At 46.3% G+C, this 24,347-nt stretch overlaps 1 protein-coding gene across 1 annotated transcript in view; it reads left to right on the forward strand.

Moving 5' to 3' along the window:
- Nucleotides 1–500: 500 nt before the first annotated feature.
- LOC146336495 (kinesin-like protein KIF19) overlaps nucleotides 501–24,347 on the forward strand; it is a 29,435-nt gene continuing 5,588 nt past the window's right edge. The window contains exons 1-17 of the mRNA XM_084817861.1: nucleotides 501–533; nucleotides 2,232–2,312; nucleotides 4,346–4,456; nucleotides 8,673–8,760; nucleotides 8,950–9,086; nucleotides 9,773–9,898; nucleotides 10,199–10,393; nucleotides 12,411–12,563; nucleotides 13,364–13,486; nucleotides 15,464–15,623; nucleotides 16,454–16,628; nucleotides 19,202–19,385; nucleotides 20,518–20,788; nucleotides 21,388–21,509; nucleotides 22,466–22,525; nucleotides 22,677–22,813; nucleotides 23,611–23,716. Coding sequence (XP_084673987.1) covers nucleotides 501–533; nucleotides 2,232–2,312; nucleotides 4,346–4,456; nucleotides 8,673–8,760; nucleotides 8,950–9,086; nucleotides 9,773–9,898; nucleotides 10,199–10,393; nucleotides 12,411–12,563; nucleotides 13,364–13,486; nucleotides 15,464–15,623; nucleotides 16,454–16,628; nucleotides 19,202–19,385; nucleotides 20,518–20,788; nucleotides 21,388–21,509; nucleotides 22,466–22,525; nucleotides 22,677–22,813; nucleotides 23,611–23,716 — 2,262 coding nt within the window. The remainder of the gene's footprint in view (nucleotides 534–2,231; nucleotides 2,313–4,345; nucleotides 4,457–8,672; nucleotides 8,761–8,949; nucleotides 9,087–9,772; nucleotides 9,899–10,198; nucleotides 10,394–12,410; nucleotides 12,564–13,363; nucleotides 13,487–15,463; nucleotides 15,624–16,453; nucleotides 16,629–19,201; nucleotides 19,386–20,517; nucleotides 20,789–21,387; nucleotides 21,510–22,465; nucleotides 22,526–22,676; nucleotides 22,814–23,610; nucleotides 23,717–24,347) is intronic.

Raw genomic sequence — 24,347 nt, forward strand, 5'->3', positions numbered from 1 at the left:
TTGGGAAATACTGAAAAGTGAGGGCCAGTGTGATGTAGTGGTTAGAGTGGACTTTGCCTGGAGGGATTTGAGTTCGAATCCTCAGTCAACCACAGATCTTGCTGCTGAATCTACCTTGCAGGGTTGTTGTGAGGGTAAAGTGGGGCATGACTCCCTGAACACAATGGAAGGATGGAATACAAGTGTGAAAAATCATGGTGTTCATTGCTCCTCCTTCATCCTGTCCTGTCCCTGGCACTGTTTTCTCTTCCTCTGTCTCCTCCCTCCGCTGCCTTGCACCACCTGCTACACCTGGGGAAATCTCTGCAGCTTTTTCACCTGCTGACTGTTTCCTCCCACTCCCCTGCATCTGTGCCAAGCCAGCAGTGCCACTGCCTTTGCAAGTTGCTCTGAATCTCGCTGGCTCAATGGGCACCCCATTGGCAAGGTCTCCCAGTCCATCCCAGAGGAGACTCCCCGAGGGCTCGGCCACTGCTTCAGCCACCCCCAGCTCAGCTACTATGAAGGATCTGAGGGCAGAACAGCAGCTGGTGGTGAGTCTGGCAGCCCTTACAGCAGCAGTAGTCATCCCTTTCCCACTTCACCATCGGGAGGACCATCTGTCTGTCTCTGAAAAATAAAGAGAGGTTCTGGGGCTCAAGACTGAGAGATGTGTCCCATCCCCAAGTGCTAGAAGTCATCCTGTTGGAAGGGCAAGGCACTTTGCTCATGCTCAGAGGGCATCCCTTTCTTTGCAATTGCTTCATATATTCCTGCGCTATTGACGTGTGTGATCCAGATGTTTACAAAAATGTTGGTGATATACAGGTGTATGCAAAGCAACTGTGTGTTTATTCTTTAATTAAATTACTATTTAATGTTATTTAAATTAGTATTACGTAAATAATAAATGATAAGCTGCCATTTCTTACTGCGCTCAGGGAAGGATTGCTCAAAAGAATCCTTCAGACACAAGCTATCGCTCAGAAGCCTCTTATTTATATACCCAAAACACCAGAGAAAGAAGGGCAATTTCCCTGGTAATCTGATCACTTCATCTTAATTCTCTCTGTTCAAGTACTGCACAAAGGAGTGGGGGGAACCCTGAAAATAATTCTAGATCTCAGAGCTGTTCCTTGAAAACCCTCATTAAGGGATTACTCATCTAGACTTGTTATTGTGGAAATAGACGTGTTCCCTGTAGAAACGATATGCATGCAGTTACTGGGGCAATATCTGACATGGATTGCTTCACAACTTGGTTAAAATCCATTTAGGAGTTAAAAGGCCCCTCCCTTTATGAATATGTCTGCTGTCTTTCAGATGTTGTGTTGTTCCCCCCCCCCTGCCCTTTTTGGTGCAGAGGTAGACTAGATTAATAGATTAGTGCAAACCTGTGCATGTCTACTCAGACGTAAGTCCCACTAAGTTCAGTAGATCTTACTCCCTAGTAAGTGAGTTGAGAGTTGCAGCCTAAATCTATTTCAGATGGTTTAATGTCTTGGTGGCAATGGTACAGGCAGGGCAGGGGTGATTCAACCATTTGGTGCAGTGAGGCAACCACCTTGGGCTGCAGATAGTGGAGGGGGTGGAGGGAGTGGCATTGAGGGGTGTGTGTGTCACATGGCCTCCCCTGCACCCCCTAATACTCCATACAGGTGTGCTGGAGGACACTGTCCTATCACCAGTGTTGGAAGTAAGATTCAACTACCGATCTGGTCAGCTTCTATACAGGAAATGGTGGAGCGGGGAAAGACATCTTGACTTTTGTTTTGCACAGCCCTGATACAAGGAGAAGTTGAAGGCAATATTTGTCACTGGTGGCTACCAAAGTCCAGCAAACTTGGGTGGATTTACACAGTCTCACTCTACATCTGAGACCATGTTTCTTTCCCATGTTTCAACCACTACGTGCGCTCGTACATGTGCATCGACACAAAAGTTGTTTTCTATTTGCAGGGGTATATATACATTTCTAGTTTTCTATCTGCAGGGGTATATATATATACATTCATTAGCATTCAATCCTGTGAACTATTTACTTTGAGCAAAAAGGATTGTGCTACAGGTCTTAGTTGTCCCTACCCATGTGTGCAGAAAATGTGCAGCATGTTTGGAGATTGATGAATATATTTAACACAGTGTATGCACAATCCTTGGGGGTGGGGGGTACTCACTTAGCCAGGCTGCTAGCCTGAACCACGTGGCAGTTCTTGTGTTATCAGAAGCCCAATTCTTGTGTCTACGAGCAGGTGGCTCTCCGTATCCGTCCCATCAACGAAGCCGAGTTTGAGGAAGGAGCAGCCATTATAGCCCACAGAGTGGGTGACCAGGTGAGTGAGGGATCATAGTTCTGTGGTCAAGTACAAGCTTTGCATACAGAAGGTTTCAGGCTTGATTCCTGGCTTCTCTAGTGTGTATCAAGTAGCAGGTGATGGGTAATGCAAAGGATTGAACCTGCAGTCTTGAAGATGTCAGAAGATACTTGGTTCAAACTTCCCTGGACACAGAGAAGACGTGCGAGTGGTGGCTGAAATGACTGAATATACAGTTTGCAGACCTTGTCTGAAATTGTGTAAAAGCTTTTGCAGCTGAAATGTATGTTATTTATTATTATAGCCTGCTCTTCCTTCAAGGAGCATAGGATGGTGTACATAGCGCTGCAACCCCCACTCCATTTTATCCTCATAACAACCCTGCAAGGTAGTTAGGCTGAGAGAATAGTGCCTGGTCAAAAGTCACCCAGTGAGCATCATGCCTGAGTGGAGACATGAACCCAAATCTCCCCAATCACAATCTGCACTCTAGCTGCCAACGCTTTCTTCCCCCAATCTGGTGCCCTTCAGATGTTTTGGACTACGACTGCCAGTATTCCTGACCTTTGCCGTGCTGGATGGGGCTGATGGGAGTTGAAGTCTAAAACATCTGGAGGGCACCAGGTTGGGGAAGACTGTGCTACTCTCTATAAAAGCTCCTAACTCCTGTTAAGAAAAAAAGAAGCACATTTGCAAACCACGATTGGAGGTTTCCAGTTGTAGAATTTGAAATCCAAGGAAGCAAACCCACTTGAACAAAGCCACATGAGGGGGGGGGGTTTGCTCCTCTGCTTAGGCAGTACAGAATTCTGGGATCAGTTGCCACAGGTTCCACTTCCTTGGAAAGAGAGAGTCCTGGAGTTCTGTGTTTGTGTGATATTTGATTGTTAACAAATATTGAAACTGGAAGAATGGGCAAAAACTCAGATGGTCAATACTAGTCATTAAAACAACATCAGTTTGCCCAAAAGCAAACCCTTTGAGCATCTCCAACTGCAAAAATGCATACTTTTATCCCCTTCATTGGCCATATTCCAGCTACAGACTGCTACAGACACAAGAGCAGAAGGACAATGATCTACCAGGTATGTATGGCAACTAGTTGCCACCAGCCATCAAAAGCCATTGATGAAACATCTTCCAGCCACTAGCGCCCATCAAGAAACATCTTTAGCTGTTAACTACATAAAGGATTAGAGAGAGAGAGAGATCCCATCTCACTGGATGGGCATCAATTATTGATAGTCTGAAACCGTTAATTGGATTATTGCTCTCTTGCATCTTTCTGTGCTTTTATTACCAATTGGCTCTTGTGTGTTCATAATCTACATTGCAAACACTTTCCTAATTATGTATTTATCCAGGAAGCTGCCAAAGTTTCAATAGAGAATTACAGTGCATGGTTCCTTTAAGTACATAATCCCCCTTGAGACTAAAATGCCTGCTTCTGATGTGTTCCAGTTGAGAGAAAAGAATATGCTTTTTTCCCTTTCAACATTTTTTCTGTATGAAAGCAAGGAAAATTATTCCCAGAAGAATCAAGAGAAGCCAGGCCTGATCAATAACCTACCATAAAAAACGTGCAAAAAACGTATACTATCAACTAACGATTACTACGGACCCAGTCTCTTTCTTTAAGCATTTTGCATTGCAAGAACTTTGAGACATTGCAACCATTTCTTTATCTCTTTAGGACAGGGTGTCAATCTCAAAAGGGGTTGATATACCAAATTACCTACCCAGGACTCATGCTCTGTATTTTGCACTGAAACATTTAAATTCAATGTCCCTCCCAACTTTCCACAGTCACAGTCAAAACTGACCCCCTTTCTCATGGCTGGTTTTACAAAGAGAAAATTGTGATGGGAGCTCCAAATATGGTGGAGATATTTTTAATCAGAGGCTGGATAGCCATCTATCAGGGATGCTGCAAGGGCCAAATTCCTGCACTGAGCAGGCAGTTCTAACATTCTATATGCAATTTGGCCCTCAGCTGGTGCCACCATGATGATCACTAAGCCGAAAGTGCAAATCCCTTTTCTTTTCAATAGATGGTGGTTCTGATGGATCCAACTGAAGATCCAGATGACATCTTGCGAGCCAACCGGTCCCGGGAGAAGACCTTTATCTTTGACATGGTTTTTGGCCACAAGGCAGCCCAGGTGAGCTGATACTTGCAGTCTGTGAAAGAACCTGGGATCTGTTGTTGCTCCGGGGACATACAGACGTACAAACATATATAGGACCCAAAAAAGACAAATCCCAGCAACTACACCACAATATGGAGCTCATTTTGGTCTTGTACTGTGTTTTCAAGAGATGTCTATTTATTTTATTTCTGTGCCTCCCAATAGCCAAAGCTCTCTGGGCGGTTCTCAAAAATTAAAACCACAAAGTTCAACATAAAACAATATAAAATATTAAAGCTGAAAACATCAATATAAAAGTACAACCAGAATAAAACCTAGCAGCAATGCAGAGATTTAAAACAGCAGAGCTAAAAAGACTGGAGTGCTAAAATGCTGGGAAAATAAAAAGGTCTTCACCTGGCGTCGAAAGGAGTACAGTGTAGGTGCCAGGCAAACCTCTCTAGAGAGCTCATTCTGCAGCTGGGGTGCCACAGCAGGAAAGGCCCTCTTCCTGGTAGCCACCTGCCTCATTTTCTTTGGCAGGGGCTTCAGAAGAAGGACCTGTCTTTTCTGTATGGACTTCAGGGCAGCATAAATGGTTCTCCCAGTCCCCCAAGCCACAACTTTGTGAGGTAGGTTAGCCTGAGAGACAGCAACTCACTGATGGCCATCGAGTGACCTTCGTGGCTGAGTGTCTATTTGAACCCTGGTCTATGACAATCCAGCCTTCCCCAACTTGGTGCCCTTCAGCTGTTTGGGACAGCTGCTCGCATTCTTGACCATTGGCTATGCTTGCTTGGACTTCAATGTGAGTTGAAGGCCAACACAGCTGCAGGGCACCAAGTTGGGGAAGGCAGCGTTAAACTTTGCACCACACTGACTATCAAGATACTTTGTCTCGATAGGGCTCAAGTTCAAAATATATAGGGACTTCCACATTCTTTAACTTATGAATGATGCATTAAGTTGCATCAATGCACACTGATGGGAGTGGGTTGCAGAAATGCATCTGAGAAATCTGTGTTGCTTTTTCTTTGTTTCTCTGGTTGCATTAAATTGTATTTAATTTAAAGTTTAATTGCTGTTTTATTGTGTTTTACTGTTTTTATATTTATTTATTTAATAGATTTATATATGTCCATATATAAAAATATATCTAAGCAGTGTTTTTACTTTTAAAAAATATACTGCGTTTGGTTTTATGATGTGTTTTATTGCTGTACACCACCAATGGGAGGTATCCTGTCCTGAATGGTGGACAAGAAATATTTTAAATAAATACATGAATAAATAAAATAAATATTTGATTTGCTGCTGGTTTGAGTGCTATGGCCCTTGCATTTAATTTACAGTTTTGATCTGCCCACTGAGCTAAAACGGATGCTTTGAAATTGCTTTTTGAAATCTAATGTTAAAGTGAAAGAATGATAAAAACCAGCTCTTAGTAACTAAGAAGGAGAGACATCTGCCATGTAGATTTGCTCTGAGTAATTGCTCTTAGGAAGACTTGATATATATTCATCCTGTATCGTCTTTCTAAATCACTGGGGATGGTATTACTAAATTCTAAGCCTACAGCAGAGTTCAGAGTCGGGGGACTCCTGGGGGATGAGGTCATGTTTACCTTGCTTTAGTTCCTTGCATTCAGTACTCTCCTTTCCTAAGATTCATTCTATGAATGTATGCATTTGAAGCTTAAGAACATAAGAAGATCCCTGCTGGATCAGAACAAGGGTCCATCTAGGCCAGCATTCTATTCACACAGTGGCCAACCAGCTGTCGACCAGGAACTCACAAGCAGGACATGAGTGCAACAGCACCCTCCTGCCCATTTTCCCCAGCAACTGGTGTGCATAGGCTCACTGCCTCTGGTACTGGAGGTAGCACATAGCCATCAAGACTAGTAGCTATTGATAGCCTTTTCCTCCAGGAATTTGTCCAACCCCCTTTTAAAGCCATCCAAATTGGTGGCCATCACAACCACATCCTGTGGTAGCAAGTTCCATCGTTTAACTCTTTGCTGTGTGAAGAAGTCCTTCCTTTTATCTGTCCTGAATCTCCCACCAATCAGCTTCATAGGATGGCTCTAGTATTTTGAGAGAGGGAGAAAAATGTCTCCTTCTCCACATCATGCATAATTGTGTAGACCTCCATCATGTCTCCCTTTACCCTCTTTTTTTCCAAGCTAAACAATCCTAGATGTTGTAACCTTCTCTCATAGGGGAGATGCTCCAGCCCCTTGATCATTTTAGTTTACCTTTTCTGCACTTTTTCCAGCTCTACGATATCTTTTTTTAGGTGTGGTGACCAGAACTGTACACAGTATTCCAAGTGTGGCTGCACCATAGATTTGTATAGAGGCAGTATGATATAAGCAGTTTTAAAGCTTCTCTTGTTACAGGAGACTTTATACTTTCACATCCACCCCCCTTAGGTTTCCATGGAAGAAGGAAAAAGATGGGTACATCTGTATGACATGAGGACACTGTAGCTTTCCTCTTTTAAAGTTGCTCAGATGTGAAAGGATGACAGGAGATGTTGCAACTGCCAATTGTCTGTTTTAGTTTTATAAAAATGAAGTCCGTAGTCCTCATGGCTGCAGAGGAATGCCCAGTAGCATGTGGGTGACAGTACACAGTGAAGGCCGCAGAAACAGAGAAAGAGTGAGCTGGGCTTTTTGTCATTAAGGGCAGGGCATAATATGAGCCAAGATTGGGCTTAGCTCCTGACCCAGTGCCAGAGCTCAGAGCCGGCCAAATAGTAATAAAGAAGGGTGCTTCTGACTATGGACAGAAGGTCTTTCCCTCAGAATTGAATAATGACGACTAGCCCTTCTCACACACATATGGAATTTGAAAACAAAGGCATCTGGGTGGGTATAAACAGCATACAGGTTTGTTCTGAGCAGTTGTCTGCTGCTCCTTCACAGTCACAGGTAAAGACAGATCTCATGTTTAAAGAGAGGTCACAGCAGATCCTTCACTTTCACTATACACCTATGAAAGTATAAAAGCAAAAACATATGATCCATTTAAGAAATCAACAGCAAAAAAACAGTGGCAAAATTGCTCCAGAGACTGCAACAGGAAACATCGTGGTGATGTTATGGGTGCTAACCAGTCAGTGCTGCTCACAGCCAGCTTTTGCTACAAACTGACAGAATCAATTTTCTCACCCACCCCCTTTAGCGTTTGACCACAGAGAGAGAAAGGTCTTTTTGGTTATTACAATGCAATGAATGTGGTGGCAATTCTTCCAAACTGGTTCCACTGCTCTCCAAATATATGTTTCACTTTAAAAGGTAAAAAAGAAAGAAAAAAGACTCTCATGGATTGCTTAATCAAGCCCTTTGCCTCTCTTGAGTTTCTTCTCTGTTTCCCTTGTTATTCTTTTTCTTTGTTCCATTTATGTATGTAAGTGAGATGCTTTCTGCTGAAAACCTGGTTGATAGATCAAATTTTTGTGCCTATTTTTGACTATCGACTTCACACATTGCTTCGTTAAGGTCAATTAAAAAGTGCCTGCCGCTGCCTTTGTTTTGCTGATGTCAAATTTTCTTGGCAGGGAATGCAGCACAAAATCTTTTTGCACCTATTAAAAGGGTGCGAAGAAGGAATGCAGAAAACATGCAGAAAATGTGCTAAAAGAGAAAAAAGGGTACGGGGAGTCATTTACTGATAGCATTCAGAAGTTTGATTTATATAGACACAACCAAATGACCCATGAGATATCCAGTCCATTTGGTAATCAGATGTCCGGATAATTGGGGCACCTCCTAGCCAGAGGCATGTACTTGAGGGTCTGGATAGTTAGGAATGAGGGGTGAGATGTTATGTACCCTGTAGACCTCATGCAATGAGATGTTTTTATGTTGTCTGTGGTTATTTCAGGGATGGGTAAAAGGTAAGCAATATGCTTCTAGTGTTGCGTGGTGCAGTTCTTAATGAACTCTGCCACTTCATCCTGCTCTGTGTGTGCGTTTAGGTTGTGGACTGGACGTTTGAATGTTCCCAAGGTGGGAAAACCTTATTTCCTGTACATCAAGGGTTTTGAACCCTCCGGGTTTCTCCGGATGATCATGCTGGCTGGGGAATGCTGGGACTTGTATGACTTTTTCCCTATCTAAACATGCATAGGCTTGTACCTGTACTTGACCATTTCAGTAAACAGCTTGATCTGAAGTGTTTAAAAGCCCAAATGTGAATGACTGCTAATGTGTTTCTGATCTGCTGCTACTAATTGTTCCCAGGAGGAGGTATATTTGTGCACAACCAAGAATCTCATAGAGGGAGTCATTTCTGGATACAACGCCACCGTTTTCGCATATGGCCCTACAGGTAAAATGACTTAAATAGCATTGCTTGGTGGATGACCTGATACAATTGGCGGAGTGGACGGGGTGGGGTGGGGGTGGACTGAGGTGCTCTCTTCACGGGTTGCATCCAAAACATGCAGGTTCAGAATCACAGCCTTTAAAGGCAAGTTCAGACATTTACCTTTTTCTTTCCCCCCATATTTTTAACTAGGTGCTGGGAAAACCTACACTATGCTGGGGACAGATTCTGAACCTGGCATTTATATCCGCACCCTCAACGATCTCTTTCGAGCCATAGAAGCCACCGGTGGTGACATGGATTACTTGGTCTGCATGTCCTACCTAGAGGTGAGATGCCTGGGCTCTGTTCTGGGTGTGGATTGTAGGTAAGAAGGTGCTTTTGGGGGACTGGTCTAGGTGGAGACACTTGCCAGCAAGTGGTACAGCTTTTACTCCCAGCGCTGGTTGAATCACTCACCATCACCTGCATCTCTCACTGTTATCTCTGATCTGTGAGGGGAGCCGGGATTCCTACAGGGAGTGAGGCTTGGAGGCCAAGTGGCACTCCTTGGAGGAATCCGTGGTGACTCTGCAGGCCAGATGGGGTATCTCCATAAGCCAGATTAGTCAGTGATCTACTAATTGGAGCCAGTAATGCCTCCGGACGTAGTGTGGGGAAATGCAGCTGGGGTGGATATAAGTGTGATTCATTTCCAAGCGCAGCATCAGCCAGACCAAAGTGTGTGCTGTGCAGAGAAGGAAATGCAAAACTCCTGTTCCCACCTGCCTACATAGAGAAAGGGGGGGTTCCCATTTCTCTGGGGGTGGGGGCTAAATTAGGGCAGAGCACCTCCTTTGCATGCAGAGGTCTCAGGCTCAATCCCTGGCATCTCCAGCCAGGAGGAACACATGGCAGAAGATGGGAAAGTCAGTGAAAACAAATACTGGGCTAGATGCTGGTCAGTGTAAACAAATACTGGGCTAGATGGACAAATCGGCAGCTTCCAATGTTCCCTTTTCTCTCTGTCTTTGAGATCTATAATGAAGTGATCCGTGACCTTCTGAATCCATCCTCCGGATTTCTTGAGCTGAGGGAAGACTCCAAAGGGAGCATTCAGATTGCAGGAATAACGGAAGTCTCTACCACCAATGCGCAGGAGGTGAACCTGGCTGGCCATCCATGGGGAGGGAGGGAAGCGCTTGGGGCCCACATGCTGGTGGTGGGTGGAGCCAAAGACAAAGCGGGCGGTGCTAATCTACCAGCCTATTTCAGCTTCAAGCTCTGGCTGCCAGCAACTAAGCTTTAGGAGGGGCATTTCGACCTTTAAAATGAGGTGGGGAGAAACTTCACAAAAGCTGGGACGCCACAGCGGTTGGGGGGAAAGGGGGCAGGGACATTTGGGGGCCCCAGCCAGGTCGGGTTTGGCCCCCAGGCCTGAGGTGCCACACGCCTGTTTCAGATCATGCAGCTGCTGACGAAAGGCAACAAAGAGCGCACGCAGGAGCCCACAGCGGCCAACAAGACCTCCTCGCGGTCGCACGCGGTCCTGCAAGTGTCGGTAAAACAGACGTGTCGGGTGAAGGACCTCAACGAGGAAGTGAGAGTGGGGAGGCTCTTCATGGTCGACCTGGCTGGATCGGAACGCGCAGCCCAGGTGTCTCTGGCTGTCCTGCAGCTTTCCTCCCACCCTCCACCCTCCACCCTCCACCCACTGTGATTCCTCAGCACAAGCAGCCCCAGCCTCTGCCCTGGAAGACCCCCCTGCTCAGTTGATGCATGTCTGTAGCTCAGTGGCAGAGCAACTGCTTTGCATGCAGAAGTTTCTAGGTTCAGTCCTTGACTTACCCAGTTAAAAAGCTGGGGTCTCCAATGTTGTGCCGGCAGACTCCTCTTTTGGCGCCCACTAGGCTCCCTGACCTTCCTGATTTTTTATTTCTCAAGATTGTTTTCATTTTTATTTTTAATTGGCTGGCTGGCATGCTATAAAGTGGCGTGCTGCCCCTCCAGGGGTCAAAAGTGGGGTTTTGTGCTTTGGAGCTCAGATCCCACTTCTGTCTTCTACTTAGGGTGTTGGGAAAGTTACCTTTTCTTTTAGTTTGCACCAGTCTGCTTTCTTGGGTGTTTTGTGACTGGCCATGCCCCCCCGGCAGCCATTTTATGAATGGGCAAGCCACCCCATGGCTGCCATTTTGTGAGAGTGCCCATGACATGCTCTCACAATTCCAAAACGTGCCCATTGACTCCAAAAGGTTGTTGATCCTGAGTCAAAAGGATCAGGTTGTGGGTGCTGGGAGAGAGCCTTTTCTACTTGAGGTCCTGGACAGTCGCTACTAGCTGGAGTATGCAGGGCCAGCGTCAAGGGTAGGCACGGTTGGGCACTTGCCAAGGGCCCATACACCAGCAGGAACCCACTGACAAAAGCCCCCTGGACTTGCTCCTTCTCACCATCACAAGCAACCTGCTTGTTCACCTGTCTCTCACTCTGGCCCAGACAACATTGTGTGTGTGTGGGGGGGGCAGACTGCCTTTATTGGCAGATCTTAGGGTATTATTAAAGCAGCCTCCCTCAACCTTGCACCCCAGTTGAGTTGGAGCTGGACTTCACCAACAAGATGGAGTGTATTTGTTCTCTGTTGGTCCTCAGGACAAAACAAGCACGGAATCATGGGCTCAAGTTACAGGAAGCCAGATTCCGGCTGAACATCAGGGAAAACTTCTGGACGGTTAGAGCAATACAACAATGGAATCAATCCCCAGGGAGGTGGTGGGCTCTCCCACACTGGAGGCATTCAAGATGAAGCTGGACAGCCAACTCTCAGGGATGCTGTGACTTGGAGTCCTGCATTGAAGCAGGAGGTTAGACTCAATGGTCTTATAGGCCCCTTCCAACCCCACTATTCTGTGATTCTATGAAATTGCAGAGAAGCAGATTTTGGCTAAACATTAGGAGAAACTTTTCCCCAATGGCAAGAGCTGCTCAGCAGTGGAACAGATTGCCTCGGGACTCAGGAGGTGGTGGGCTCTCCTTCTCTGGAGGCATTTAAGCAGAGGCTGGATGACCATTGGCCAGGGATGCTGCAGCTACGTCATCACCTGATGGAAACCGCTCAGCTTGGGTTTGGGAGGCAAGAGCATTTGAAGAACCTGCAGGAGCTTATAACACTTAAACTGCAATCCTAAACATGCCTGCAAGGGAGTAAGCCTCATAGAACATAGTGGAACCTACTCCTGAGTAAGCATGCCTAGGATCACACTTCTAGCATGTATATGGCACGTTCTGAGTGTTCAAAGTACTGTTCATCCATTATATATTTAAAATCTCCTCCACGTTTTTGTTAATAATGCTCAAGGCAGCTTACAATATTTTAAAAAGATAATAAAGACAACAGACAGTGAATAACAATTTGACAACAAATATCAAAAAGCAGCAGCAAATAATCACATCAGCTCAAGTAACCCTTACAAGAACTCTATGAAGTAGGGCAATACAATTATCCCGATATTTCAAATGCTGAGGCAGAAAGGGTGTGTATCTTGCCAGTGGGGGGGGGTTGTGGCTCACTGAAGTCTGAACTGTGAACTTTTCGACGCTTGTTCTACATAGATTTCTGATTACGGTAATTAATTTATTTCCCAGCGCAAAAGTTAATCTGTCCTGTCCTTCTCTGCAGACGCAGAACCGTGGCAAGAGGATGAAGGAAGGAGCTCATATCAACCGGTCGCTGCTAGCTTTGGGGAACTGCATCAATGCGCTGAGCGAAAAGGGGGCCAGCCGAGCCCAGTATGTCAATTTCCGAGACAGCAAGCTCACACGTCTGTTAAAGGTACTCCGACCGTTTTCTGTTTCCGTTTTCTGCTGAGGAATTAGAAAGCCATCTGCGGTGGTATTGCACAAGGAATGTAACGTGAGGGAGAGATTGTGCTAAAATTACTTCCTCCAGAGGCTTTGCTCAGTCTGGGCCAGGGATCATTAGAGGACACCAATAAAGGCCAGGGATGGTGTCAGATGGGACCAAAAGGCCATTGATGACGTCAGTGATGGTATTCCACCCTATCTGGCTTATAAGTTGACAACATGAGAATGTCTTTCAAGGTGAGCCTTCCTTGGCCCCTAGAAGGACCTGTGTATACAAATACAAATCTATATCTGAGTGACTTGTGTGTCTGTTGCAGATGGTGGAAAATACCTGTGCAATGTGCTTGTTGTGCTCAGAATTAAGCTTCCTGAAAATCTCTGCTTTCATTTTTTTAAAAAAGTTTCTAGCCCTTATAGATGTAAAGATTTTCTTGAAAGCATGTGGGCTGTGTTTGCTGAAATATCAGGCGCTGTAGAGGTGGCTAAACAAAGTTTCTAGTAGGATGGGCCTCCTGATAAAGGATAAAATGGGGTGGGTGGGAAGGTAAGAACCATACATGCCATTCTCTTTGGCATGTGAAAATGAAATAATTACATTTTAAAAAGGGTTCCCCAGCTGAGTACTATCCCATAGATGGTTGGCACTGCAGGAAAAAACAGAGCGTTGTGTATTCTGGCCCGTGGGAATCTTTTAATGCTGCGTTCAGGGGTCTGAGTTTTGTTGGCCGCTGCTGGCTAGAGAGTCATGGGAAAATGTCACCCATGTAGGACTCGCTGGGTGGCAACAGCCGGACAGTTATGATTGCCCACGTCAGCCCCGCCGGCACCTCCTTCGAAGAATCTCGGACAACCTTGATGTATGCATATCGAGCGAAAAACATCAAAACGAGGGTAAGACTGCAAAGCAACCCAAGAACTTGATTCTGCCTTCTCCAAACACAGCAGAAGAATAACCAGTAGGACTTGCAACAAAATGTATTCTCGCCTTCTGAGGGGAGGACTCCTGTTCAGGGTTCCAACCCTCCTCCAACGGGCTGTTCCATACCCCTGCATCCTGCAGTTGTCCATTTCTCTTTTCCAACAGACAGTCAACATTCTATGGGTACTGAGCATGCTCTGTCCTCATTGGGTTGGGTTTTTTTTGTGCCATTTGTGCCTTTAGGATCTTTTGGGTGGTGGTGGTAAGATTGCTTATACATCTGTAAACCTCAGGGATCCCCTACACATGCAGATATCTCCCTCTTGTTTCTCAGTGGCCCTGTTTTGCTTCCAATCATGTCGGCACTCAGTACCCGAGTTTGCTATTAGAAGGAGTGATCTTACTGCAAGTTAGCAAATTGTCCTGTGAGCCTGGTGTACAAATGGAGTCGAGGCCTAGATAATAGAACTAAGTAATGACAGGGCATATCTATACCACAAATGTGCACCAGACCCTTCTTCTCAAAAAGAAACCTGGGAATTGTAGTTTGGTGAGGAGGGTAAAAAAAAATCTTTGTTGTGAGTGGTCCCCCAGCCAGTCCTCCTCCTAGAATGACCACAAGCCCCAGTAACACCTGAGAAGAGGGAATGACTGTTAAGCCAGTCCATAGTGTAGACAACACCCATAGAGTATACCATGCGCCTTGGAATTCACTCTCAGTTTTTCAACATTTGAGGTATTATCCCAGCTGTGTGCATTTTGCAGTTCCAAAAAGTTAAAACTCCTGTGATAACTATAATGATCTCTAAGATGCTGTTCCACTAAGGAGCAATTGGGAAGTGTGTGTGAACTGGTGTGGTGAGGGGGTGGCACATACTTCATAGGTGTATTTAAGTTGCATTTTGTGTCCTGACCTTAACATTCAAATGTATTATATAATTTAAGTTAGTACTGTGCTGAATCCTTCCCCCTATTTTCAGGAACTTTTTCTCTCCCTGCAAAAGAGGCATTGTTTTTTCTGCCTCCTTTGCAGGGAGGGGGAGAATTTCAGAGAATTTTCTCCTTGGAGAGGGGGGGCAGGGTTTCCACATACCTTTTGTAAGTGTAGGCAATTCTTGAGGGGTCTTCTTTTTATTTTTTTTTTTAAACACCCCCTGCACTTGCAGGACCCCAGGACTCTTCTCCAGCCGGGAGTTCTTCCTGAATGCCAATTGGAGAAGGCGAGGTCATATGGTCTCCTGGCAGTTCAGAAAGAACTGCCAGGCTGGAGAAGAGTCCTGGGCTCCTGCAAGTGAAGAGGGTGTTTTTAAAAACATAAGAAATGGAAAGAAGACCCCGCAAGAACTGCCTACACTTAAAATGTATGTGGAAACCCTGTCCCCCTCCACAAGGAGAAAATTCTCTGAAATTCTTACCTCTCCCAGCCTCTTTCGCCAGAAATGCTGAAAATGGAAGAATTGAAATTTTCAGCACAGCACTAATTTAAATGAGTGTCAACTCTCTATGGAGGGGTCTATGATGTACTATGCACCACGGATTATTAATTTATGGAATTACTGCTATGAGATGTGGCCATGAGCATAGACTCAGATGGCATTAAAGGGAAATTAGACAAATGAATGGCAGAGAAGATGTCCATCAATGGCTATTAGTCATGATGGCTATATGTTCAGAGGTGATATTCCCCTGAATTTGTGCTATTGCCTTCGTGCTTTTGTCCTGCAGAGGTATCAGGTTGTCCCCTGTAGGAAACGGGGTGTTGAACTTGGTGGTCTTTTGGTCTGATCCAGTAGGGCTGATTTTTTTTCTTTCCATTATTTGGGAAACAGATGTCTGATGACCGAAGGCTGTTTATTCTAATACCAGAGGCATGTTTTCACATGCAGCTGCTGTTTGCAACCAGGTTTTCTTTTATGGGATGAATCAACAGGTGTTCTCTGGCTCAGCAGGTAAAGCGCAACCTCCTCAACGTCTCCTACCACGTTGCTCAGTACACCAGCATCATTTCAAATCTGCGCAGGGAGATCGAATGCTTGAAGGCAAAGGTTGAAAACCAAGAGAGGGAGAAGCACCTTCTTAGTTCCGGCACCAAAGATATACAAGGCAGAGGTGAGGGTTTATGGAATTCTCTTCACTGTCATTTTGTTCCTTTTGTTGTTTTCTTAAGAATCCTTCCCTCCATTTCCAATGTTTTGGTGTGCGTGCCACTGTTTATGTAGCTAAAACAATATCACCCATGCACAAGAAGGAGGTATTAGAAGGCTCAGGGAAGCCCTGTTTTGCACAAAAAACTGTAGGTTTTCACCCCACCCTACAATGGGGTTAGGGACAGACCCCAAAACAGCCCAATGAGGACCGAATATACTCAGTGGCTATGGAATGCTGGCTGAATGTTGGTGGGGGAGAGCGAAGGAAAAATAGGTGGGAAGGGGAAACGGAACGGTGTGTTGTGGAGGAGGGCATAGCTGGCTGATGGAAACAGTGCACAGAAACACTCCATACTGCAACATTTTGTTGCAGGTCACTTCTTAAAGTTATATTAGTTATCTGGGATGAAAGGAAAAGTTACTCTGAGATTACTTTTCCCCATCATTCATCAATGGGCAAAATTTCTTCCCAAGGCAGCCAAAACATTTTAACCACTTCTTTGAGCACATCAGTTTTAATAATTTCCCAGGATTTGATTAAAGCAGGCATTCAGAAAAGCTCTGCACCCCCTCCCCATGCAAAATCCCATTTGGTGCTCCCACCTAAGTTTCTTCCTACCCACATATTTAAGTCTTAACAGGGCAATGTTAACCCGGGCGTAGTTCTTGGGGGCTTACTCTTCAGTCAATGTGCATAGTGTTGCATCCTGAGAGCTAGAACCTTGCTTAAAAATAAAATGGGGGGAAAAAATGCTGATGTGGAAAAATGATGGTCCTCTGGTTTTTGCTCAGCGGAGACTCACCAGGACCCTGACGAGTACAGCTGTCAACAGATGAACAAGCTACGGAAGCAGCTGATCGGGGCCTTCAAGGAACAAATGGACATGCGCCGCAGCCTTATGGAGCTGGAAAACACCAACATGGAGTTGCATGTGGACACCTCCAGGCACCTTCTGATGATTGCAGAGTGAGCAGAGTGGTTTCTTTTCGCAGCTATGCATTTGTTCTCAGGGCAGGGCTAGAACCAATGGCTGGAAATGGCAGGGAAGCCCATTTTGGCTCAAGCAGGGGTGTTGAACCTCTTTCAGCCCTAGGGCTGAATTCAATTTTGAAGAAGCTTTCAGGAGCTGCATTCCAGTGGTGGGCATGTACATATAGGCCCATAAAAAGACATCTTCTGATGAGTGGTCAAAAAAGGGCACATTTATTATGGAGCAACCCAAAATATAAATACAAGTAGCCTAAAATGTTTAGTTATTTAAATGTGTAACTTCTTAGTGAGCAACTGAATGGAATTGTGCCTACACATTTCCCCCCATGTACTTCCACAAGTAAAATGTCAAGACATTGGCTGCAATCCTATACAGTCTTGACAAGAAGCCCCTCTGAAGACAGTGGGTGTTATGTCAGAGTAAACATGCATAGGATTGCAATTGACCTCCATTAATGAAACTTGAAAATTCAGGGAGGGAGCAAGGAGTATTACTTGAGGGGGCCATCCGTAAAGTCCCCTCCCCCCCTTATCTTCATGGTACAGCCTTGCCATCTGACGTCTGCTGTAGTTCTTGAATTGGTTGCCTTATGGCCAGAAGCGGGCTTCACAGCCTTTGATAAATTAGCCTGGAGAAAAAATACAAAGGATGTAGGAGAATTTCATTCCTGTTTGCAAATCATGTGAAGACACCCCATTTGCAACCCCAAACACGAATGTGAACAGGAGTACGATTCTCATGAAATGTTTGAGATTTGCTGAACTTGCTTTCGTGTTCAAAAATGCATGCTTGTGCACTTCTGAAAATATGGACTTGTGCAAATGCGCATTTCCCCAAACATCTGTGTTTTCAAGCTTTAGCCTCTGGGGGAAAAGTGCGCATTTTGGGTGTACACTTTAAAAAATGCGCATTTTCCCCAATCGAAAGCATTTTTCCCAGGTGAAAAAAAAAAGTTGTTCACGTTTGGGAATGCAAATGATGCAAACTGAGCTTTGAGGAGGAATATTGCATGTTCACCCATTCCTAGAAAATATCAGAGCACACCATGTGTTTTCAAACAGCGACATAATTTTTTAAAAATAATGCACTGTTAGCCAGAATGCGTGTTTGACTTGCAAACTGCTCTCTTCTGCTTTTTATCCTCCATCAGACCCATTCCCTGGGGGCGGCATTACCCTGCAAGGGGCTCAGAGGGCACTTGATTAGTTGTGGGTGAAAGTAGTGGAAGCTGGTGGCTCAGATGTCAGTGGGGCGGTGAATCCACTCTGGGTTTCAGTCAGAACTCTAAAGGAGCTATCCAAAGGGCAGAAGTGCTGGGTGAATGTCCCCCAATTCAGTCAGCAACTTGCTCTTAGAATTCTCCCGTTCCCTCTTGTCATGATGCTAAAGATGTGTTCAGAAGGCTAGCTGCAGAATTGAGCGTGCTCTGGGCAAAGTGTCCCTTGGTGGGCCCCCCTCCTCTGTCTGTGGGCCCCACAGTGGACTTAACTGGTTGCAGTGGTGGTCCTCTGATCAGCAGGGTTTAGCTACCTTTTTGATTTCCCAGAATGCCCCAGAACACTACTAAGTCAGCAACACTGAGCACTGCTTCAAAAGCCAAGCCAGAAAAAGAAAATTAAGAGGCCGGGAGAGGCCCTGCCAGCTACCCAAGGATGCTTTGTGGTAATGATGCCCCTGAGTATGTTGTCTATTGAATTTTGCTGGATTCAGGGGTGAGCAGAAAGTATATCCCCAGATGTTTGGGACTGCAACTCCCAGAAGCCCCTTACCAGCATGGCCAACGGTCAGGAATCCTGGGAATTGAAGTCCAAAACATCTAGAGATCGACTTTCTGCCCACCCCTGCTCTAAGGTAGCGATAGGGAATGTGTGGTATTCCAGATGATGTTGGACTGCATAGAAAGGAATCATGATGTGCCATATTGGCCCTCTGTGATTGGTCAGCATTGTGACGGATGTGGATTGGCCAGTTCTGATATAAATACTATACAATTCTGGTTTGGCCTTCTGCCCTGGCCTAGTCAACAGAGCAGTATTTACTGCCTGCCACTGATGGCATGGGAACTTCATTAGAGAACAGTTCTGGCCTTCCTCCAGTTCATGAAACTTGCCCCCTTTCTATGAAGCTCTTCCGATCTTTCACTGTTGTATAAACCAGGGGTGGGGAACCTCCTGCACATGGGCCAAATCCTGCCCTCCCAGGGTCCTAATCTGCCATTCTGCCAATTGTTTGGTAATTTCCCAGCTTTTGCACAGGTCCCCCCCCCCCTTCTAAAAGATTGAAATGCCTTTCCGAAGGCATAGTTACCGGCAGCATTTAAGCTACAATATGCTGGTAGGTCTGATGTTTTAGGTGTTTTTAGTCCCACCCATTTTGACTTTGGTCTGGCCTCTTCTGCATTCGGTCCCACCCGCCACTGGAACACAGCCCCAAAGAGCTTCTCAGACATTGAATTCAGCCCTCGGGCTGAAAGAGGTCCCCCACCCCTGGTATAAACCGTTGAGTCCAGAGATGCGAACAGCCCTCGCTAAGATGTGACTCCTTGCAGCTGGGAACGGGAAAAGGCTTATCAGGCTGGGAAGTGTCCCAACAAGTGGCATGCCAGCGAAAAGGAAGACGAAGCCATGGAGGAGGCAGAGCAAGAAGATTCCCCTGAACCTCACGAGGTCGTAGTAGCAAGGGAGGAGATCAGCATGCTCTTGGCAGAGCAACGGAAAACGGCTGCCTTAAAGGTAACTGTGAGGGGAGCGCTCTTCACCAAACTGTGGGGAGACCTTGCCAGCAAGAGCTGAACCATGACATTCTCCTGATTGTGCTGCTTACCTCCACGTTTAGTGTGTGTGTGATATATTATATATTATATATATATTTCTTATATCTTATAGATATAAGAAAATAACGCCTTTCTATTATTATGGGCAAGACTTGAGGGTGAGTTTCGGTGACCATTTTTTAACAGGGGTAAAATCAGTCGCCAAGTAGTGACTTTTTCCTGATGTTAAGCAAAAGGATTCAGCCACCACCTCCTGAATTTCACCTCTTAGATTTTGAGGCTCCATTTTACCAGGCAGTGTGCAAACTTTTGGAATCAGAGATTTTTCCGAGGTATATTTCCAAAATTTTGAAAGAAATGTAAAGCTTTTTTTTAAACCTCTTGGTGGAAAAACAAAAATAAGGTACCTGCTTTAAAGTTTGTTTGTTTTTCCAGGGCTTAATTAATTTATTTTTAATTTTGTCACTGGAGCAATTATAGGAAATAGTTTGTTTTAAGCCCCCTGCCCTTTTAAAAAAAAACCCTCTGCAAGCAGGAGTGTAAACGCTAGAGGATTCTGGTGCTTCTTTATGCTGGTTGAAGGTTCCTGTGAAATTCCATTACCAACATTCCAGAATTCAGATGGAGCAGAACCAAAGCGATATCAGAGTAGTGGAACACAGGGAAATCTGCTCCAATATGCAAACCAGGCTGGAATGATTAAGGACAGGGCTGGCTCCAGGTGTTGTGGGGCCCTTGGGCAAGACAACCTCAATGGGCCCCCTCCCTCCGTGAATCTGCCTTCCCACCGCCATTGCCACCCACTGTGCTTGCTACCACATGCTTGCTTGGCAGGCAGACAGCCAGTGAGCATGTAGGCCGCGGCATCCGCTGCTCCTCCTCCTCCTCACCGCCACCACTGTTTGGGCCAGAGCAAAACACAGGTGAACCGGTTGCACTGGTGCAGAGGAGGAGCAAGTCCAGGGGGCTCTCGTCGGTCGGCCCCTGCTGGGGTGTGGGCCCTCGGCAGGTGCCCGGCCATGCCTGCCCTTGGCGCCGGACCTGATTAAGGCCGCAGTCCCTCAAGGGCCCCTCTTCCCTTCCCAATTTAGGCAGACCTGGAGCGGAGGCTGGCGAATGCCAAAAAGAAAGTGTCCCAGATGGAGAAGCTCTTGCCCAAGCAAATTACCAGCGAGGAGCAGCGGGAAGTTCTGAGGCTCCTTTGCAAGGCTCACGAGCTGGAGGTCGGGAAGACGGAGCTTCAGGCCAACGCCTTGTACCGGGAGAACCTGCTGTGCCAGAAGGATTTTGTCATCCAGCGCCACCAGCAACACAGACGCCTCTGCGAAGAGATAATTCGGCAGCAGCGGTTGCTGATAAAGGGTATGGCCGGAGCTCTGCGCAGAAAAAGCCAGAGAACCAGTGGGGTGAAGTGGTTCGTTTTGGTCTAGGATTAGGGAGACACGGGTTCGAGTCCCCACTTGGCCATGAAGCGCAACTGGGTGACTTTGGGCCATTCACTGATTCTCAGCCTAACATACCTCAAGGGGTTGTTGTGAGGATAAAATGGAGAGGAGGAGGGGGATCATATATGCCGCCTTGGGCTCCTTGGAGGTAAGGTGGACTATAAATGAAACAAACAAGTGACCAAACAAACTAATAAATAAATGTCACAGAATTGCAGACTCTCTCTCTCTCTCTCTCTCCCCCCCCCCCCCCCGGATAGCCTTTATAATACTGATCTCTAATGATGCCTTCCTTAGCTATCTGTGAGCATTATTTGTCTTTGGCAGCAGGAGATGCTGTGTAGAAAACGACATAAAGCATTCCATCCAGGGGGCTTTACTGCTAGACAATGCGCACACCGCCCAAGTCCCCGTTGCCTTTAACAGAGTTTGTGCGCGCTCGATTCCCCGAGACGTCACGCAACCCATCTCTTTTTGTGGCATCACCTGCGTGAAGCTTTCTTGCTTGTCCCCCAGAGCACAACATCCCTGTCCCAGTGCCGCTGGGGAAGCTGGACCGCCTGCATTTCCGCGAGTTAGAAGAAGGGACGCTGGACCGCGTGCTCCTGCTCCATGCGCTGATGTCCAGCGCGCTCCAGGTGAGGCAGCACTGTGCCTGCTTCTTCGAAACATACCTGCATGTTCTCTAGGGACATGGCTGGGTTTCAAGATCTTCGGGGGAGGCCCTTCTCTCAGTACCGCTGTCATCAGAAGCGTGCGTGTTAGGGACGTGAGAGGGGGCCTTCCCAATTCGTGGAACTCCCTGCTGAGGGAAGCTAGGTTAGCTCCCTCTCTGTTGTCCTTCTGCAGGCAGGCAAAGATGCCTTTATTCAGGCATGCGAGCCAATCTGTTGCTGAAGGGCTTTTTCATTGGCTGGGTGCTGTTTATTTCTTTTATTGTGTCTTTCATTGCTTTTTAATTTGTTTTTGTTATGCTTTAGTTAAGATTTTTTAAATCGGTATCTTGTTAGCCGCCTTGAGCAAAATTTTTTGGTGGACAACAACCTTGTGAGGTAGGCAGGCAATGGTAGCTGCCCTAAAGCTGCCCAGCGAGCATCACAGCCGAATATGGATTTGAACTGAGGTCTCTCCAGCCTTGGGCTGGCACTCTAATCCTAGCACACTGGATCTTTGTATGTTCACAAGTCCAGCCTACCTCCAAGTGTGGACATTGGCATAATACCTTTTCTATTCAGGAAATTAATGGCTGAGTGCAGGTATGTGCCTGGGTGTTCCTGGAATATGTCTGGTGCTTTGGCCATACCTAGATTACACGCTTATATTGGTTTTATTATACCAGTTTAACTTCCGTGGTCCCACCCCCAGAAAATATCTTGGGATTTGTAGTTTGGTGACAGGTTGGGCAGAATTTGTGAACATGCTGAGAGTTCCCTCTCTCCTTCTCCCAGGACTACAGTTACCAAGGGAGTTCTGGGGGAAAGGGATAGGACTAATTCAACCACCTTCAATCTGTGATGTGATGATAATGGTCTCCGTCTGCTAGACAATGCTGGTTTTTCCTAGATTCTAGGACCCCGTTAGCAACCCTTATTAGGAGTGCCGGAACAGCGGTCTTTTTTCTACAGCCCAGTTATCGGCTGGGCTGCTGGGGAAAGTGGGTAGAGTTTTCCAGGGCTCAGCGGGCCACATGTGGATTAGTGGAGGACCACATTTGGCCCGCGGGCCACAAATTGCTCACCCCTGCCCGAGAAGATATGTATAGCAGCTTACAAAGTTTTCCTCTTTTGTGTTTCCCACCTCCCCAGGATGGCTGTGCTCTTGATAAGGGTCAGCCACTGGACTTCAACAAAGAAGAAAATCGAAGAGGATCGCTTGATCCCAAGAAAGATTTTATTTGGGGGGCGAAATTTGAGCTTCCCCCTATTGTCGTGGAGTCGGACAGGTACTTGCATCTTTCCAAAGACTCTCGAATTCCAGCTGTGCTTCTGCTGTCAAACAACCCTTTTGGGGAGGGGCTCTTCTCTAACGTAGTTGCTGCTTGCACAAATGCTAGGATGCACAGACATGGCTGTGGCAAAAGCATCCGCGGTTGTGAGAAACCGACTGGGATCTGTGAAGTACCTACCTGGGTTTATCCTCTCACTAATTGTGTGCTTTCATGGGGACTTCTCAGGACAGCCGAGTGCCTTGCAGGAAAGCAAGAACCAATACGAGAAGAAAGATCTATGCATTACCTCAGCACAGGTTTTGGGGCAACTTTGGGCCAAACGACATCTTACTTTAATTGTATGGTTAGCAACCATGCCTGGTTTTTCTTAAAAATTCAGTAATAAGCCCCGTTCCCTCCCACCCTTCACTGGGATCGCACTGCACGGAGAGGGGAGATTTATCTCTTCCAGCTGCGATCCTGATGAAAATCACCCCCCCTCCCTATGCAGCAATTAAAATTAGGGGGAAAAAATCTCAGAATGGAGTTAGTCCCATTGAATAATGTGGCACATACTTCCAAATAAACATGCCTAGGCTTATGCAGTTAGAGTCTTTTCAGTGCGTTTCTTAGGGCTACAAATGGTTTCTCTAGGTCTTGCAGCCCTGATTCCATCTTCCAGTGTTAAACCATCCTTGTTTTCCATCTTGTTTTGATCAGCCTAATCTAGTCTGCTAATAAGCCAAAGAGCGTGGTTTTCCTGCCACTTTGTCTGTTGAAGCACGTTGTTTTGTTGTTTTCCCCTTTTCTAGTGACAGCTACAGATCATCTAAGAACACCCCAGCCAAAAGAAAGCCAAACTGTGAATGGAACTGCACCCCTACATTGTTCCATTTGCTGAGAACGCCGGTTCGACAGGTAACTCAGTCAAAAGCAGTCCTTCTCTCTTTCTCCCCTTTCCTTCACACTGTTTCCCAACTGAGGAGCACAAGGGAGTTATAGGAACATCAAAAGATGCCTTACACAGAGTCCATACGGCCTGGTATTGTCAACCCTGACTGGCAGCGATGGCTCTCCAGGGTTTCAAGCAGGAGTTTTTCCAGCTCTACCTGGAGATGCTGGGGATCGAACTTGAAACCTTCTGCAAAGCAGGGGCTCTACCACTGAGCTATGGCCCCTCACCCAAGAGAATATCCTCTCCTTCTCTTATCAACAACCCTGTGAGGTAGGATAGACTGAGAGAGACCATCTGGAAACCTCTCAGGCTCCAAGCGGTTGGGTTCTGGGACCCAGGCAGCACTGCCTGTCAGCCAAAGTGGATAGGAGCAGATGTGTGGTCCAAAACAGCAGGGGTCAAGTTCCAGGGCAGCCTTTCCCAATCTGGTGCCTTCCTGATATTTTGGACTACAGCTCCTAGAATTCCTGACCATTGGCTGTGGTAGCTGGGGCTGATGGGAGCTGACGTCCAAAACATCCGGGGGGCACCAGGTTGGGGAAGGCTGCAGAACAACAAATAAGGATCACAGAGGCTCGGTGCCTAGTCAGAAAC

Source organism: Heloderma suspectum, chromosome 12 (genome assembly GCF_057233095.1).
Source record: "Heloderma suspectum isolate Gila_16-S chromosome 12, 16-S_ref, whole genome shotgun sequence".
Classification (NCBI taxonomy): Eukaryota; Metazoa; Chordata; class Lepidosauria; order Squamata; family Helodermatidae; genus Heloderma; species Heloderma suspectum.